General features: G+C 52.9%; 1 protein-coding gene across 1 annotated transcript; it reads right to left on the reverse strand.

Moving 5' to 3' along the window:
• Positions 1 to 741: 741 nt before the first annotated feature.
• Positions 742 to 16,742, reverse strand: LOC34618112 (FACT complex subunit SPT16). The gene is made up of 29 exons (XM_026335023.1): positions 16,593 to 16,742; positions 16,264 to 16,404; positions 16,074 to 16,191; positions 15,836 to 15,916; positions 15,534 to 15,603; positions 15,258 to 15,361; positions 14,813 to 14,949; positions 14,516 to 14,645; positions 14,091 to 14,248; positions 11,778 to 12,568; positions 11,186 to 11,414; positions 10,772 to 10,927; positions 10,166 to 10,342; positions 9,518 to 9,709; positions 8,761 to 8,951; positions 8,416 to 8,546; positions 7,519 to 7,919; positions 6,485 to 6,610; positions 5,751 to 6,054; positions 5,039 to 5,252; positions 4,602 to 4,746; positions 3,976 to 4,067; positions 3,392 to 3,529; positions 2,805 to 2,976; positions 2,468 to 2,530; positions 2,004 to 2,133; positions 1,614 to 1,693; positions 1,001 to 1,193; positions 742 to 812 (listed from the first exon to the last, which is right to left on the reverse strand). Exons 1-29 carry the CDS (start codon positions 16,722 to 16,724, stop codon positions 742 to 744), a joined length of 5,067 nt encoding a protein of 1,688 aa, XP_026190808.1. The 5' UTR covers positions 16,725 to 16,742.
• Between the last annotated feature and the right edge of the window lie 1,110 nt (positions 16,743 to 17,852).

A 17,852-nucleotide genomic window follows, 5' to 3' on the forward strand; every position in this document is an offset into this window, starting at 1 on the left:
AGAAGCAGCGCATGCACTGCTGCATGCGCCACCGTGTTACGGGCACAACGCACAACGAGCCCCTTCAAATGGAGGCGGCAGGCAACGGCCCACACGCTTTCAGAAACAAACACATTTCTCATCTCCGCACGTCCGGCACCCTGTGCTGCTTAACTTCTATTGTATCCTACGATCGCCTCTACATCCCCTCTCCATTTTCCCACCGTGTAGGGTCCCCCCATTGGTGCGCCAAACAGCAGCAACAGAGGGAGGGGAGATAAGAGCATGCACGCCTTGCGTACAAATAGACAGAGCAACGAGCCCACCCCCTACGACGCACAAGAGTGGCAGAGGCGCATGCCCGCAAGTGTATTTAGGGACCAGTCCTCCAAAGAACCGGGCAGGCCAGCCCGAGCTGACTGACGTGGGTGCCTATCGAAGCCTAAAGAATAAGATAAATATACATGCCTTCCACCCGGGGTGCATGCTCCCCACCCATCTATCTCTACGCCTGCGGTGCACTCCGCAACGAAGGCTTGACGCCCCCCAGCGCCTGTCTATGCACATTCCCGGCCAGCTCCTGTGTGCTTCAAAAGAAAACTAACGAAAACAGGCGTTCTGGATGCTGTGATGCGCCAGCAAAGCTAAGAGACATAGGGCCGTGGTTTCACTCGTCGGTGTGTGAGAGTTTGTATATACATATATATACATATATGTGTGGGGTGCATGTGTGGTAATGTGCCAAAAAGGGTGGCTTTTGGATCATTTGCGCTTCTTCTTCGTGCGCGTCTCCTCGCCCTCCGAATCGCCGTCGTTTTGCCTCTTCCTGTCCTCTATAAAACAGCGAGCAAGCACAAGGGGAAGACGCGCCGACGCATGCAAAACAGAATCGAATTGGAGGCCGTGCGGCAGGTCAGGGAAAAGGCGTCCTTTCATCCAGCCGCCTTTGCAAGTACTGCATGAGTCTTTGTGGGAGCCAAGCGGAAGGCAACGGCTTACAAGGGCGCGTTTCATGACTTACCCTTCTTTGCTCTTTCCTCCAGTTCGTCCCAACTGAGCCCCTCTTCCTCGTCAGATCCAGTTTCTGCTGCTTCCTCATCATCCGTCTCGTCTGCCAGTGAAGGGTCTTCCGAAGAATACTCGCTGTCACTGTCTCTGTCCTGCCCGCTGCTGTCGTTATCCGAGCCGTCCTCCTTGTACTCCTTGTCATCATCCTGAGCGTGACGCAACAGGTTGAAAATGGATACTGCCATCATGAGGAGTCAGCTCGTGACATGTATATATATATATATACATATATATATATATACGGACAGTAGCCGCAGAGAGAGCGACGTAAGACCCATGCCAGGAAAGAGCACACCGCGAATGTTTCAGACATAACAACTAATGTTGACGAAACGTCAAAGACGCCTGCCCGAGGCAGGAAGCCACAGGCCACCGGAAATGTATTACGGCAGCGAACGAGAAGAGCCTAAAAGCTCAGAACATGAGGACATGCAGGAAACTTGTGGAGGCAGGAGATGCATGTGTAACATAACATGCATACAAAGGTCTCGACAGAAAAATACGCGGCCACTAAGCGTATCAACGGCATTCGTCAATTCAAAGAAAAAGCATCATGGCGTCCCTACACTCGAAGATTGTTCGGCATATTCCTCATCATCATCGTCTTCGCTTTCCTCGCCTTCCTGGTCGCTCTCATCCCCGTCTCCTGTACAGCGCAGCAGACACAAAGTACGCATTTTTCGCCTTGCATGCAACCCCTAGCGCGCCCTGCAATTCTGCCACTCTGCGGTAAAGCCCTGAATACATTACGGGTGGCGATTGCAAATCACATAAGACAAGACACCCCAACCCCACTGCTGAGAAAGGAAATCGGCATGCCGCCAGCTAAAATGCCACGTCAAACCGAATAGGCCAAGTGTAGCTAACGCCTCGTGAAGTACAGAACCTCCCTGCAAACTCCTCTCGCAGCAGGCCTCACGCACTAATGGCGTCGGTGATACACGAAGCTGCCTCACCAAGGAACATGTCGAAGCCTCCATCCTCCACGAAGCCGCGCGGATCGTCGCGAATCTCCTTGAGGATGGCAGACCAGTTAAGGTTCTGCTTGCCTTCATACCAGACTATCTCCAACTCGTTGAGCCAGCGCTGCAAAACAGGCGCAGCGAGCCGCCGTGCGAACAACGGACGGCAAGCATGCAAGCTCATGAGGCACGACGAGGTTGTCTACATGAGGGGCAAATAACGCCGCTAGAAAAGGGCGAAACATGAAAGTGCAGGAAGTATAAAATCCCCCTTCCCCCCTCCATTCAATTGTATCCCCCTGGAAAACCTCGACGCATGCATCGCTTCCCACGGCACACAGAGCGACGCTGGAGGACGCAGAACAGCCAAATACACCTACACCTACACCTCATCCTATGCCTAACTACACATCAGCTCATCATACACCTACACATACACCGAGAAACATACAAAGTACCTTCAGATTGTCCAGATAGTCAATGGGGATCAAGTCGATGTGCTTGACAGGCTTGTTGTAATCCTAACACAAAACAGGAGAGCCGTCAAAAGACAAAACTGTCTCTCCAAGCCCCTTGCAGTGCATGCATGTGCTCGATGCCACAGACTCCTAGAAGAGATCTTTGCTACAGTCTCTTTCTTGCGTCCCCTCCTTCTGCTGCCCGCTCTTTCTTAAGCGAGAGAGGAGAGCAAGCGGATAAGAGAAGCGCAGACCGCAGACAAATACACATCTACACACCCGACACACAAAGGAAAGCAGCCCATGAGGAAGGCTTGCGGCTGCGCACCTGGAATACAAAGATCATGTCGAAATTCCTCAGGCCGTGAGAAACGCGCTCGAAGGAAACAATTTCGATGTCTTCCAGAGGCAGCACAAAGGGCGGCCACTCCACCAGATGAATCAAACAATTGGCGGTGGGAAGAATCTCAACGTTCGACTTGAGAGGAACACCCGAAAATTTCAACTCTCTACACACGAAAGAGGAAAAAAAGAGCATTCCACAGAAGTCGAAACGCACACAGGGCATGCGAGAAACACAAAGCGAAAACAAAGACAGCAGCGGCACAACCGCGCATGCATACTTGAGCAAACCGTCGCTGAAGGCCGCCCCTACAGCCTAGACTGCATGCAACACCCCAACTGACAACAGACTGGCGAACCGCATCGCGTCTCCAGCAGCGCTTGGTCTATATACAAAGTTCCCATAAAACCCCCTCCCCCCTTCCTCCCTCCCACTGTATGTCTCTGCGCAAAGAGGCGCGGCGAAAAAATGTACAAAACTCTCACAGATGTCGCGAGAAAAAACGCCGACACACACACTCATATGTATACACACACAAACAGACACATAGACGTACATAGACACCAGACAGACGTTCTCACCTGTACGGCAGATCGAATTCCACCTTAGAAACTTCCTCCACCTGCTGCACAAATCTTTTGAATTCGCTATTCAGCCTCTTCTTCATCTCGCGCTCTCGCATTTCGTCCAGAGTCTCGTCCGGGTCGTGGTAGGAGCGGCTACAGGCGAAAGCAAAACAAATCGCTCGCACACAAGGGGATGCGCTTCCAAAGTGTACAATGAGTGTCCTTAAAACGGCTAAATTTACATATGTATATATATATTTATAGTCGGGAGAGAGATATATAGATATATATATATAGACGGGAAGAGATGGAGATACGCACTAAAAATACGCATGTCAATACATGTGCGCAGTCACACATGGCGAAGCGTTACGAGCAAAGCAGACGTCAAAGCCCTGCAGCGCTATTTTTGTAGGCAGTAGCATGGGCGTAGAGGCAGGCAGCAGAACACAAATGCTGCGCAAAGGCGCCAACAGAGATTTCTGGAATATACACTTATGCACGTGGGTTAAAATACTCCTATTTAAGTAGAGCAGCATTACAGCAACAAACCCATCACGCACGGCGGCCCCTCTATAATTCACGCAGGTTCTACGCACTTGCGTCTGTTGTCAAGATCATCGATCTGTGTGCCTGCCTCGGTGTAGAATTGCACATCCTGAGTGCGTTTTTTTCCAACCAAGATAGGAGCCTAACCATAGAAAAGGCAACAATTCCCCGCAAACACAACACAACATACATACACACAACACAACATAGATACAACATATATACACACAACACAGACCACATAAACACGACGCTGCGATGCGTAAGTGTCAAAAGCAGCCGTTTCGTCTTAACCAGCTGAAAGAGTAGGCGCGCCAAAGTTCCATATTCACATATAATGAAAAATGAGGAAAAGGCACACAGCAAAAGGTCAGCCAGAAGAGTAGAGATGTATCTTTACGCGTTGTTATACACATACAGACAGAGTGTACATAATACAAATACAAGCCCCATATTTGTATTCAATGATGAAAGCGTATAGACACATCAAGATATATGTATATGTAATTCTATGGGGCGTTGAAACTGTACGGTGAAACGCAGCGCCAGAGGAGCTGAGACGGACATACAGAGAAAGCAAGACAGAAACATGCAGGAGGATCGGGGAACACCCCTGCTCAAGGGGGAAACGCCAATGGCCGTGTTGCCAAGGAAATTTGAAAAAGAAGAGTCTGACTTTGAGATGGAAATGTACGAGGACGATAAGCTCCCTTTCGCAGGGTTGCAGAATAGCATGCTTGATGTTCGTGTAGGTAATATCTACGACGTCCATCTGTCCTCTTGTGTTCACCGTGAAGCTGCAGCAGAGCGCGCATACCACAAAAGAATCCGCCTAGGGATCGGCTGGTTAAGATGCCATAGGACAGTAAAACAAAAGGCATGCTGCGTCGAACGCATCGTCCTGTGGCAAGCACAGCAGCGGTACGCGAGGTGAGGCGCTGGCAGCGACTTTAAACGATGAATCTGGCGAGAAAGAACCCGTCACGTTCCTCGTACGCATGCGAGGAACGGCCCTTTAGGCAAGGCGTATCATGACGAGTATGGCAAACGCAGCAGCATTTACGCAGAACCCGGCTAAAGCCACGCCTCTCAATACGCCCCCCACGCGCTCACCGTAAGCCATTGGTGTGTGCCTCTAAGGCGCCAATAAGTTTGCGCATGCCGGCGGAAATATTGGGACGAATCATCAGATCCTTGAGCAGAATTCTCCTTCCCGAACGATTCGGAATGAGCTTTTCTTGCGCTGCCAACTCTCCTGGATACTGCAGATCCTCGGCGGCCTTCTGCTTGACGCGCTTCAACTGCTCCTTGATCGTGCGGTAGATGGCTGCGCAGGTTGGGCGGCACTCCACAGCTCAGCGATATATGGGGGGCGACATATCGGCAAAGGCAAGAAGACACGCAGGCAGGAAGCGTTAGCGCGAAAGAAGCGCAGAACACAACGGTCGGATTCACATGACCCTGAACTAACACCGCCAAGAGAGAAGAAAGACAGGATCCACGTGTGTCGACCCCGTCATGCGAGTATTCGATTATACGATGCCTGGCTTTCTGCCGATGCCATGACGCCAATCCTCGAAGACTCTGCCAGAAAGATCCTTCACGGGGGTTCTGAGGGTGTAGTGGACGGCGACAACTTCTTTGTAGGTGTGTGTATGTGTGTGCAGAACAACTATTTTAGGCGATCCAGCACGCGCGCATTCCAGTTTCGACACGGCTTGCACTTTCCCCCGCCATAGTTCGCTCGAAAGAGACGTGTGTGTCGCGCGTTCTCCACGCAGTATGAGGGCAAAATGCGAAGCAAAGATGGAGGGCCAGGACGCACTTTGGAGGTGTCGGCTGTCTTCACTCTTGAACATGAGCTCCTTGACGAAGAGCTGGTTTTTACCTGCAATATCGGGAAGGGGGTTTTCTTCGCCTTTTTGGGTAAGCGTCTGTGAGCCAGGTACTTGAAAGTTGATGCGCAAAATAGAGAATCGGAGAGGCCGCCCCCCCGCCGCAACCCTCGCAGCGTTCAAGTTCGACTCAGACTCGCTGCAAGTAACATTCTTCACCGTGGAGAGGTGGAAGGGAATGTGGTGTCCAGGAACTGGAACAAAGAGGCATTCGCTTTTCATATCCACGTACAGCTGGAAGACACATGCGCAGCAGCAGCACACAGGAGGAGGCGTGTGACACACACACACTATACACCGCGTAGGAGAATCCGCCCGAGCGGGCGGCCGCTACCACGGCATAAAACAACCAAATCAGGCCGAAATGTAGAGGCCGTTAGGAATACAGCGGGCGTCTTTCTCTCAAGAAGACGTATCAATGCGCTGAGCAGCACAGCGTCCGTGCGAAAACAAACGCACGCACCACTGCATGGCCCCACCACGACGACCAAACGGCGGCGACATCACACACCCACACACAGACACACAAACGCACACACACACACACAGACACACAGACACACCACACCCAACGGTGCCAAAAAAGAGAGGATTGCAAAAAGAAAAAAAAAATCAGCGGCAAGGGAGCCTGCCTGAAGCATGCGCCTAAGAGGAAACTGCGCACCTTGTTAGGCCGCAGATCTCGGGGAAACTCGTCGGGGGAGCTGAACGCCCGCAAGTCATGCATCTTTTTTTGCCGCCGCTGTTGCTTCTCATCTCCTGCGTCATCTGCGTCCTCGCGGGCAAAGCGCTGCCAAACCACAAACACACACACACACACCGGAAGAAGAAGCTGGCGATCCAAAAGCCTCTTAAGATCTCACTCTCCGCCAGGCCCAACCTCAGCCTGGAGAGTCTACAGACGGCTACCACAGCCAGCATGTAAGACGTAGTAGTGCTGGGGAGAGGCCCATGCGAAGTCACTCCTCGCTGCAGACGCGCAGTCGCACGCCTACCAGCCTTCCCGCTTTTTGCACACACGCTGTATCACATGAGACTCCCTAAGAGGTCTGCATACATGAGACTTCCTAAGAGGACTGCATACATGAGACTTCCTAAGAGGACTGCATCACATGAGACTTCCTGAGAGGTCTGCATACATGAGACTTTCTAAGAGGACTGCATCACATGAGACTTCCTAAGAGGACTGTATCACATGAGACTTCCTGAGAGGTCTGCATACATGAGACTTTCTAAGAGGACTGCATCACATGAGACTTCCTAAGAGGACTGTATCACATGAGACTTCCTGAGAGGTCTGCATACATGAGACTTCCTAAGAGGTCTGCATACATGAGACTTCCTAAGAGGTCTGCATACATGAAACTTCCTAAGAGGACTGTATCGCATGAGACTTCCTAAGAGGTCTGCATACATGAGACTTCCTAAGAGGTCTGCATACATGAGACTTCCTAAGAGGTCTGCATACACGAGACTTCCTAAGAGGACTGCGTGCACCCTCGACGGAGACCGCTTCACAGCAAACGTCATAGTCGAGAACGCGCATGCAGGAAATTAAAGGCAAAGGCCTACCCCATGCGTGTTCACCGCAGCATCTCAGCGTTCTGCGGCTGTCCGTACACTTCAACAACTGTGGGGCGTCTCCCCCCAACCGCCCGACCCCCCAATAGGCCCCCCCACTCACAGCGAAAGGTTTACCTGTTGAAGCACAGCGAGTTTCTTTTTTCTCAGCTCCCTCTGCCGCTTATCGCGCTCCTCCGCAGCGTCCATTTGGGCAGCCGTTGAGTTGTCTCGACGCCGCAGTCGGTCCCGAAGAATGAGGCTTTCAGCGTTCCGCAAGACACTGGCGCTAATGGTTCCCGTCGATTGTTTGTCTGACTTCTCCCCATCCTTCTCCTTCTTGTCACGCGCCTTCTCCTTCCCCTTCTTCTTTTCTCCTGCATTGCCATCCGCATTCTCGTCTGCCCCCTTCTTACCCCGCTTCTCTTCCTTGCTGCCCTTCCCTTTCGCAGGCGAAGCCGCTGCCTTTGGCTCCTCCTCGCCATCATCCAACTCATAATTCACGTACGCCAGCTGAGAGGACAACCCCTCCGTCAACACTGCGCACGCAACACATCAAGCGAACATGAACGCACACGTACAACACTAACGCTCCCCGACATCCTGTGTCTATACATATATACATACATATTTGTATATCGATATGGTAACAAATATAAACATCAAGACCATAAATGTATACATACAAACAAAAATCCATGGATATGCAAAAATAAAATAACTTTCTGGCCGGCCAGTGCGCCAGCGGAGCACACGTTCAAATCTACACACATCCATGCAGAAGGACCTCGCGAGGCAGAAAGCTGCAGTGTGCGCCTCAACACAACCCTCAAGAGTTGGCTCCCGAACCATGACTTCCGGCTGGCTACCGCTGCCGCTGCTGCTGCTGCTGCTACCCGCAATGCTCCGTCGGTGCAGTTGCAGCGGCTAAGCAGAAAGCATGCAGAGAAACAGTCTGATCCGAAGGTGCACGCCGACTCTGTCTGCGTTTCCGCGCTGCCGCCTCTATATATTTGTGCATGTGCATCCACTTGCCTTGTGTCGTGCCGTCTTGCTTGAGGAGTACGGTGTCTGCAATCCAAACTGCATACGCCTTGCCACCAGCGGTTTGCATGTCGCTAAAGCCCACGCTCACGAGGAACGCCATATTTGACTCGACAAAGACCCTGCGGAGGCAGAAAGCGACAGGAAGCGAGACACAGCAGCAAAGAGGCCTCAAAGAGTAAGCGTGTAGGGCCTGGTAAAAAGCTGCACAAAGAGATGCCCAGTCGCTGAAGGAATCTCGAAACATTGAAAGGCGTTGAAAGTCTTCTTTCACGGCCAGTGCCGCAGCCTCAAAACAAGGTCTCATACTTTTCGTTCTTATGGTTGAAAACAAGCTTCGCATCTCGGTACTGCGCGCCAATTGCATGCCCAACACTTTTCACTAAGTGCTTCGTCAGTGCGGGTTTCTTGGCGTTGAGAAATTGAATGGCCTTTTCATAAACAGAAGCGAATGTGATGCCTGGCTTAAGACTGGCGATGATGTGCTGCTGCAGCTCAAGGGCCACCGCATACGTCTCTTTCTGCTCCTGAGGGCGCGCATGCACATACACAAATATGCAGACACATACACATACATGCGCATATAAATACATAGATACACATATAAATACATACATGTGCATATAAATACATGCAAATGCATACACATACATACATATGCATACACATACATACATACATATGCATACACATACATACACATGCATACACATACATACATACATATGCATACACGTATATACATACATATGCATACACGTATATACATCCATATGCATACACGTACATACATACATATGCATACACGTATATACATACACATGCATACACATACATACACATGCATACACATACATGCATATGCATACACACCCAACAGCAAATTATACGGGGGCAGCGTGCGGTCGGATGGCTAGCTAGCTCGAGCCTGCTTCCTCAACACTTCGTGCATGCGTCGAGTGCAGAGGCCCCTTGCGAAAGCCACGGGCCGTTTCCGCAGCCGTTCTATTCGGAGCACTGCCCTGCGGAATGACTTTTGTCGCTTGGCATGCATCGCAGCCTTGAGCAACACCACTACGCTGCGCTTGCTTACCTTTCGCCCGTTGAGGATAAACGTGCGGCAGAGAGCAGCGCAAAAGTCGTTGTATTTGCAGCCCAAAGAAACAACAATAGTTCCTTCGGTCTGTGAAAGCGCCTCCCCAGAAGGCTGCGCGGAGGCTCTAAGATCGAAGTGACTGCCGCTCTGCACGTTTTTGAAAAGCACTTCCACCTCGTTCGGGTCGAGCTGTAGCAGCGCACACAGCAGCCGTGGCACACCTCGCGTGGTATACGTTATGCTAAACAAACAACGAGCCCAACAGCGCAGCTGGAGTCGCCTAGAGGCCTAGACATAACCGCATACATACATAATACACATAATATATATGTGTTACATATAATATATACAATTTCTACGCATGCACTGGCACTGCCCAGATGCAATAAAGGAAAAACCTAGAGGGTAGGTTAGAATAGCCAGCCCTCTCCCTGCCCCTACACATCTTTGCTGTTCTGTTGGCTCGATAAGAGGCGAGCTGCTTTGCTGAGCGTTCCCAAAGACATCCCCAGCTCCCGCTGCTCTTCTCGGCATTGCTAGCGGCCTTTTAATGTGTCTCAGAGAGGAAGCCGCCTAAGCAGTGCTCCTGTTTCGCAGCGAAGCCTCCCAAAGACTGGCTAGCGAGAGCGCCAGAAGAAAGCCTACGTTGCACTTGTCCTTCAGTTTCTGCAGCTGCTTCTGGTCCTTCAATAGCATCTCCGCTCGGCTGCAAATGCTTTTGTGCGACTCCTTCTGTCCATTATCCAAAACAAATTCGATTCGCGAGACCAGCTGATACTTGACCATTGCCACGGAGACGCGGCTTGCGTCAGAAACAAGAGCCTGAGCAGCACGGCCGGCATGCATGCATTGAACGCCGTGAATCTTTTTTCTGCAGACTGGGCGAACCACAGGCGCGTTCGTCGTTCGCACACAACATGCACCTCCCTCCCTTCCTCCCTCCCCCCCTCGCCGAGGCAGACAGAAAAAATTTTCCAGCAAAAAAGGGCAGACGGCATGCAAAAGGAAGGGCCAATCCCCCCAGCTGGCGCAGGGAGGTTCCTCATGTGGCCCGTGGATTTCTTTTTCGGCGTCTTTCGAGCCATGCTGAGCAGTAGCGGCGCTTTCATACGCGAGGATTAGCGTATTTACAGAAGCCGCATTTTGAGGCGCACGTCTTCTTACGTCACACGCCTATTCAGCAGCCAACGATGTGCACGCAAAGGTGCCCTCCGTTGCTGTCCGCACACCCACACGCTTCCAACGCCTTACCACTTCGGAGGGTGTCAATATGGCCATGAGGGGGGAGAGTGGAACCTCGATATTCTCCTCTTTCTTCCCAAAGCTTTTCAGCCAGGGAAGAACCTCCGACGCCATCGTCCCCGGTGTTTCGGCAACAGAACCCCCCAGAAAGGGCGCAACACACACCTCGTCCTGCACGCAAATTTAGATGGGCAAGGGGGGTGGACGGAGGCAGGACAGAAAAGCAACGCTTTCAATTTTGAAAACGATCCTTTCGAACCCACACCGGCCCCTGCCTGTCTTACAGGCGGTAAGCTGCGCATGCCGTCGACGCGCTTCCCGTTAGCACTTAGAATCAGAGAAAACTCCACGATGCGTCGTAGCCCAATAGGCAGTGCCCCCCCAAAAGCCGCCTCTTGAGGACACACCGACGATCCACAAGGCACCTACTTCGCTAGTTTTTCCAGATGCCTCCTTCATGGCATCCGCGATCAAACGGAGGTTTCCCTTGTTGTCGCCATTCGCGTCCTTGACAAAGAGGCGAAGCCCCTCAATTGCCTCGAGCTGTCTCAGGTGCTCCGCCTTCTTCGCCGATGTGAGAACCACCCACGTCTTGTTGCCGCGCAAGAATATAAAGAGAGTCTCAAGGAATTGAAATCCTGTTAGCCAAGACCTGCAGGCACACATCCCAAGCCACATCTCGGAACAAAAAAGGTAACCGCCAGCGCCAATAGGACGATTTCGCTGTGGCACCTGCTCCCGGCTCCAGTGCCGCGAGAACGTTTCTGCAAACGCCTCGCACAGCCGCGCTAGGGCCATACACACAAAACAAAAAACACAAACACAGAAAAAGACACAGACACACAAACAAACAAACACACACACACGTATGCAAACAAACACACACACACACACACACGTATGCAAACAAACAAACACAAACACACACGTATGCAAACAAACAAACAAACACACACACACAAACACACACGCGTAGGCAAACTTACATACATAGTCAAGAAAGCTGCAAACTCACTGAATGCGCTCTGCAGTGCTGTCGTCTTCTTCCGCTGCCCGACCAACAAAAACGCAGAGGGCGTCAACGGCCGACCAGTTGGTCCCTGCCGGATTCAATCCCATATCCCCCCAGCAATCGAACAAGCGCCTAAGTTTGACTTCGACTTCTCCAGAATCCAAGGCGACCAGATGTGCTGCCGCGGAGGCTGATAGGGGCGCAGGTGCAGCTGCGGGGAACCGAGTCGATGCTTCTGGTGGGGTTGTCATCTGGCCCGCAGACTGCGCGTCGCGTTTGACAGCTGCAGCGGCTGATGGCGCCGGCAGAATTGTGGCCTCCGTAGGCGGCGCTGATGAGACAGAGGGCTTTTTTTCGTCCTCCTGCATGGAATTCTCCGTCTTCACCAGCTCTGGTGTCGCGGAGGGGCCTCCTCCTTGGCCTTCAGTCGCGGAGGAAGGCGTCGAGTTTGCCGTTGCTCCCGCTGGATTCGGCTGATTGCTGGTGGGGGGAGTCTCCATCAGGCGTGAGCCGATGTCTGCATCATCTGCTCTTGGGAGAGCGTCGGACGCAGGAGCTGGAGTGGCTGTCTGGGGAGAGGCCTCCGGCGGAAGCGCGGCGGGTGCCTCCTTCCCGTCTTCAACGAGTTCTCGCTTCGGCTCCATATTGTTATGCAGCAGTGAGGCGGTTGTCTGCATGCACCGGTCGGAGGCTAGGAGGACGAGCGAGGAAAGCGCCTGGCGCCGCTCTCCCGAGGACGCGCACAGAGGGGAGGCAACAGGAGGCGGTGTTGTGTCTGCGCCTGCTGGATTTAGCTGGAGGTCGGTCTCATGGGCAGAAAAACGGCCTAAATGTCAGTAGCCAGCGGCAGTTGTGCACCTGTTCCCCCCTACTCCGCGGCCCCTGCGGTGGTGGTCGGGTCGATTTGGCCGAAGAATCTGTAAGCTGAGAAACACACCCGCCTTCTAGCTGTACGAGCACCTGGCTGGAACGCTTTAGCCCCAAACAAAGCCCACAAATATCCATCCTTCGGCGGGAGAATTCTGTGGAGAGCACCCCGAGTGGAAGCCTCGCGCATGCAGCAGCACCAGCCCGGCGGGTTGGGGTGGTGACTGGCAGTGGGGGGTCGTACTCGGGGGTGAGCCTCTGAAACTTGAGCGGTTCGAGCACACGCCGTGCATGAAGGGCCCATCGCATTGCACATTCTCCTCACATTATACGATCCAGAGGGAGAGCCACGCAGAAAGCAGCATGCGCCTGCCTCCGCGAGCGCGCGAGTGGACAACCGATTGCATACTCCTCCTTGCCGAGGAGGCGGGGCCCCGTCTTCAGTGCGTTATTTTTTTGTTTTCTTGTTCATGCACAACCTTTTGAATCATTCTCATTAGCCTTCTCGCTAGAAGGTTTCATGTAGGCGCTGTGGCATCGCTACCTTGGCCAAAACGTTGTATGCCCACCTATGCGCGCGAATGCAGTCAACTGAAGCGCTCTTGCAGACGCCGCTTGTTGCAGGAACCGCCTTTTTGGCAAAACCAATTCGAATAGCGGCACATCAACTGGTATATACCCGGTCTGAGTTTAACGGGCACACCGCGGTATACACGAGTCGGTGAGAGTGATTGTCGCCCTACTTGCAGTCTTCCCGCAACCAGAAACCAGACAGACAAACACACATAGACACGCGCACACACACTCACACCCACACATGCAACGTGACATATGCGTGGATACATACAGACATCTACATCGACGCTTGCAGCCGAACTTAGAGCGTGCCGCCGTTCTGGCGCATTTTACACAAACGCGTCAAGACACCTGGAAGACGCAGTTCAATTTTCAAAATATTTAGGCAGTCCAAACGGCTCGCATCCTCTCCGCTCCTAAAAGAGCAGAGCGGGGCAGAAAACCAGGCACACACAACGTATGTACACCTGGGAATGGCATCCCGCTGGAGTGACTTTTAGTGCGTCTAGGCAACCAAACAGCAACGTTTTTCCGATGACACCTCGGTACGTGAACTCCCCAGGCGCGCGGAGCCTGCCGCTGGGTGGCCCCTGCTTTTTCGGCGCGCTGGCCAGGGGCTCTACACGTCAGGGTTTAAGAACGTTGAGGCAGCCATCAAAACCCCACGAGACCACCACATTGTTACTCGGGTGGTGGGCGAGTCCAATGACGTCTTGTTCGTGGATCTGCGCAGGTTACAGCACAGGGGTAAGGGGAGGCTATGGAGCACTCTCTGCTGGCAGAGGTACAGGGAAAGGCACGCAGACACAGCTAAACATTGAAGCATTCGCAAGCACGCACGGGGTGGAGAAACGCATCAGCGCACACAAACACGGCAAGAATTGACGCAATAGGCGCCCTGGCCTTCTCGCGCTGTTGAGGTCGTACGTTCCTCACCTTCATAACGTGTTCCAGCTTGCCGGTGGCATTTGCAAAGCAGTAGAGCGAGTGATCCTCCCCAGCACACAAGATCCACTCAGCACGAGGGGAAACTGCAAAAACCACACTTCCTTCCAGAACGGCGAATGAGGGTCATTCATGATATGCCCCAAATAACTATATACATAGTGATGTATTTACATATATATGTGTATATATACGTTTGCTTGACCGGTTCAAACATGGTTCCCTCCCTAGGGTGGGGGAGGCATTTAGGAGCCAGTGACGATCGGTTCTGCCACACAGAGCGCGCGCCCTTTCTGCCCCGTCCAGCGAATACCAGTGAAAGCCCCAAGCCCAGAACCTCTGCATGGACTTACTGCATGCAGCCACAAAGTCCCCTCCGTGCTTCTTCCCGGAGGTCCAAGTCTTGATGGCCTTGCCACTGTAGTTCATCAGACTGATCGTGTTGCTCTTCGTGCATACATAAATCAAATCCATCCCCAAACTCTGAGCAGAAAGCCCACCATACAGAACTGGGAAGACACTTCGTAAGCCGGAATGCTCACGAACACACCGCCCGTGGAGATGCGCACTACTGTCAACCATGCCTTCAGTCAACCTCCCCCCCACCTCCCCAAGCGCGAATCACCGACTAAGGCATGTAGATTGCTTACCCTCGGGGCCAGGATGACGGCCATTACGGAGGGGAGGCACTGAGCAGCCTGCATGTGCGGAGGGATGGGTGGCGTAAACGTTGATAGACAGTCTTGAGTCTTGGCATCCCAGAGCTTGACCTTCCCATCCGCACTCCCTAATAGAGACAGGCGCAGCGCCAGAGACACATAGATGCATGCATCACTCTCTCTCTCTTTCTCGAAACTTCGTACATTCCCACGCTTTTCTATTCCCCAGATACCCACATATATATATGTATGTATGCATTGATATGCACAAAGAGTCGCCAACGACAATGTATGCGCGCGTCACGCAATCTGCTACTACAAAAACATTACAAGTACAACCACCGAAAGACCAGACTTTGGACCCCACACTCGCACCCCACCAGACACAGACAAGAAAGAAGCGGTGGAGCCTCCAAGTCTTGATTATATTGCCAACCTGTAAGGATGCGCGAGTTGTCTGGCAGGTATATAGCGCAGTTAACAAACGTCAAGTGCCCCCTAAACTCCTTGAGCGTTTTCCCTGCCTTCAAACCATGAATCCTGAGATGCACATTCCGAAACTCCAGGTCGACAAACTCCCTCTCAGCTCCAACCCCCCTCTTCTTAACCTCGAACTTGAAAACGCATACACTTTCCTAGCTACGATGCGCATGGGGTCGATGGAAATGCAGCTTGAAACAGCGCCGACAGAGCAAGCTACCCATTGCCGCACCTTGCAGTAGTGTCAAACGACCCAGTCAGCAGATGGGTGTTGTCCTTGCTGAAGCAGATGGAAGCGATCGCTGCGACAGGCGCGCAAGCAAGGACAGAAGCAGGGCAGTGCAGCAATGAGGAACCACGCACCAGACGGCCAGCTCAAGTGAAGCAAGCAAAACAAGGACGCGATACAAAAAACAAGCGATCTCCGGAAGCTCTCGACAAGGGTGTCGCACTCCAGAGACGCGTTGCTCCAATCGTTCAGCACGGTTGCCTATCACCATGATAAAGGACGGGGAATCGACAATCCACGCGCACCCGCATCATGAGCCTTGTCTATCTTCTTGATACACTGTCCCGTAGCCACCAACCAAACCTTCAACTGCCCTGTCTGGCTCCCTGGAGGACAGAAGCCACCCCGCAACAAAAGCACTAGCGCACTGCCTGAACTCGATCTCGGAGACGAACCCCTGTCAGCAGCTGCTCCCGGAAAAAGCCCTCGCCTCCTTCCGATTTTCTACATTCTCCAAACCCTGTCCTGTCCTCCCCAGCTGACCAGTAGCCAACGCCTCGCTGTCCCTGCTGAAGGCGATCGCAACAACAGCCGTCTCGTGCATCATCATGTGGTTCTGCATGCACACAACACCCCCAGCAAACACGCCATCCGCACTCGACTCTCCAAGCCGTCAACAGGACCCCACCCAAACCATGCTCCAAGCTCAAACGAGCTTTGAACGCTGTCCAACCTCGCGCTGGTACTGAAGATCCTTGTTAAGGCCGCCAAGCTGCCAGTCCCAGACTTCCACGAAGCCGTCGATCGAGCCGCTCGCCAGGTAGCGGCCATCAGGTGAGAACGCGGCACACTCGGGGTGGCTTTTGTTGGTGAACTGCGCACAAACGGCACAAGAAACGTGCCCCAAGGCCAAGTGCATCCACAGGTGCCTCATGGGCCTGATGGCACGCATGCACAAGGAAAAGACACGTCTTCGTTCGCGCGCCTCAGGAGCGGCCGCAGCGAACGAGGCACCTACGCCAACATACAGACTCATTTGCAGATAGCGGCGGGTGAGCGCACTCGGATGCTCTTGGCGATATCTTGCGGATAGAGTTCCCTGGTCTCTCGGCCTCTCTTCGTTGCATTTGCGAACAAGTTGAATTCCGCTGTTGGGGGTAGCATGCCCCTCTGCTTCTGGTAATTCAGCGCCATACCCACCAGCGTCAGAAGACGGGAGGCTGGGACGGAATCCAGTTCTACGGCCAGAGCTGCATGTCGATCGATCGATAAACACAGCTCAGCAAAACAGAGCGTTGATGCCTTCCGTGAATGAGCACCCGGGGGCGCTCAAGCGGCGTTCTAACCACACCAATCCCTCTTCCCTTGCCTTTCTTTCAGCCCTACCCTTATCCATGCAAAACATTGCAGATCGAAACTCCCCACCCTTACAGGTGCGTAGAGGAGGGAGGCCACTCCCTCTTCTTACCCTTCTCAGCCCTCTCCCCTTCCGCGAGCGGCCCAAAAGCAACATCCAAGGCGTTCGATTAAATACGCAAGCCATACCATATACCCCCCTATGGAAAGGCTAAGGCTACAACATCGTCGCGCCGCGTATCTATCCCGATGTGCGCTACCCACCAAAGGGAATTCCCCTGTACTGCCATGGCAGCCCCCCCTCCCTCTTGCGACAAGCGCCAACCATACCCTGTGCAATCGCCGACCGCCTCTTCTCCTTAGGCGTCCCCTGATAAACCTCCTTCGCGTCGAAGAAGGGCCGCGTCGCTAGCTGGTCTAGACGTTTAAAGTGCTCGGGGTCTTGCTGCCGCATTTGCTGCAGCACTGCCGTTTCTCGCAGCAGCAGGCGCGCCAGTTCGGTCTCTCGCAGCTCCAACATCTCATAAAAGATCTGCACGCAGGAAGTCATACACACACACACACATATATATATATACACGTACATACACATATATATACACACATATATACACATACACACATACATACACACATACATACACACACACACATATACACACACACATACACACATATTCGCGCGCTCGGTGCAACTCCTTGCACCTGCATGGCCGTATCTCCCCCCAACCCCGCAGTTCGGAGGATCCCTTCTGGAAGCTCCAGCCCAATTCAAGGCAGCAAGATGCACAAGCCGCGGCCTCTCTGCGCCTAGCGAAGCCGACGCTGACGGAGCTTTGCGCTCTGCGGGGCCTGTCTATCCCTGTGCCTTTTCATCTGCTATTCGGAAGATATAGGGAAAGGGGGAGAAGGAAGAGGGCCTCACGTGTTCATAGAGCATTTGCTGCGTCTCTTCTGTGAGGCTCA

The sequence above is a fragment of the Cyclospora cayetanensis genome, unplaced genomic scaffold, assembly GCF_002999335.1.
Source record: "Cyclospora cayetanensis isolate NF1_C8 unplaced genomic scaffold, CcayRef3 CcayRef3_contig_57, whole genome shotgun sequence".
NCBI classification, from domain to species: Eukaryota; Apicomplexa; class Conoidasida; order Eucoccidiorida; family Eimeriidae; genus Cyclospora; species Cyclospora cayetanensis.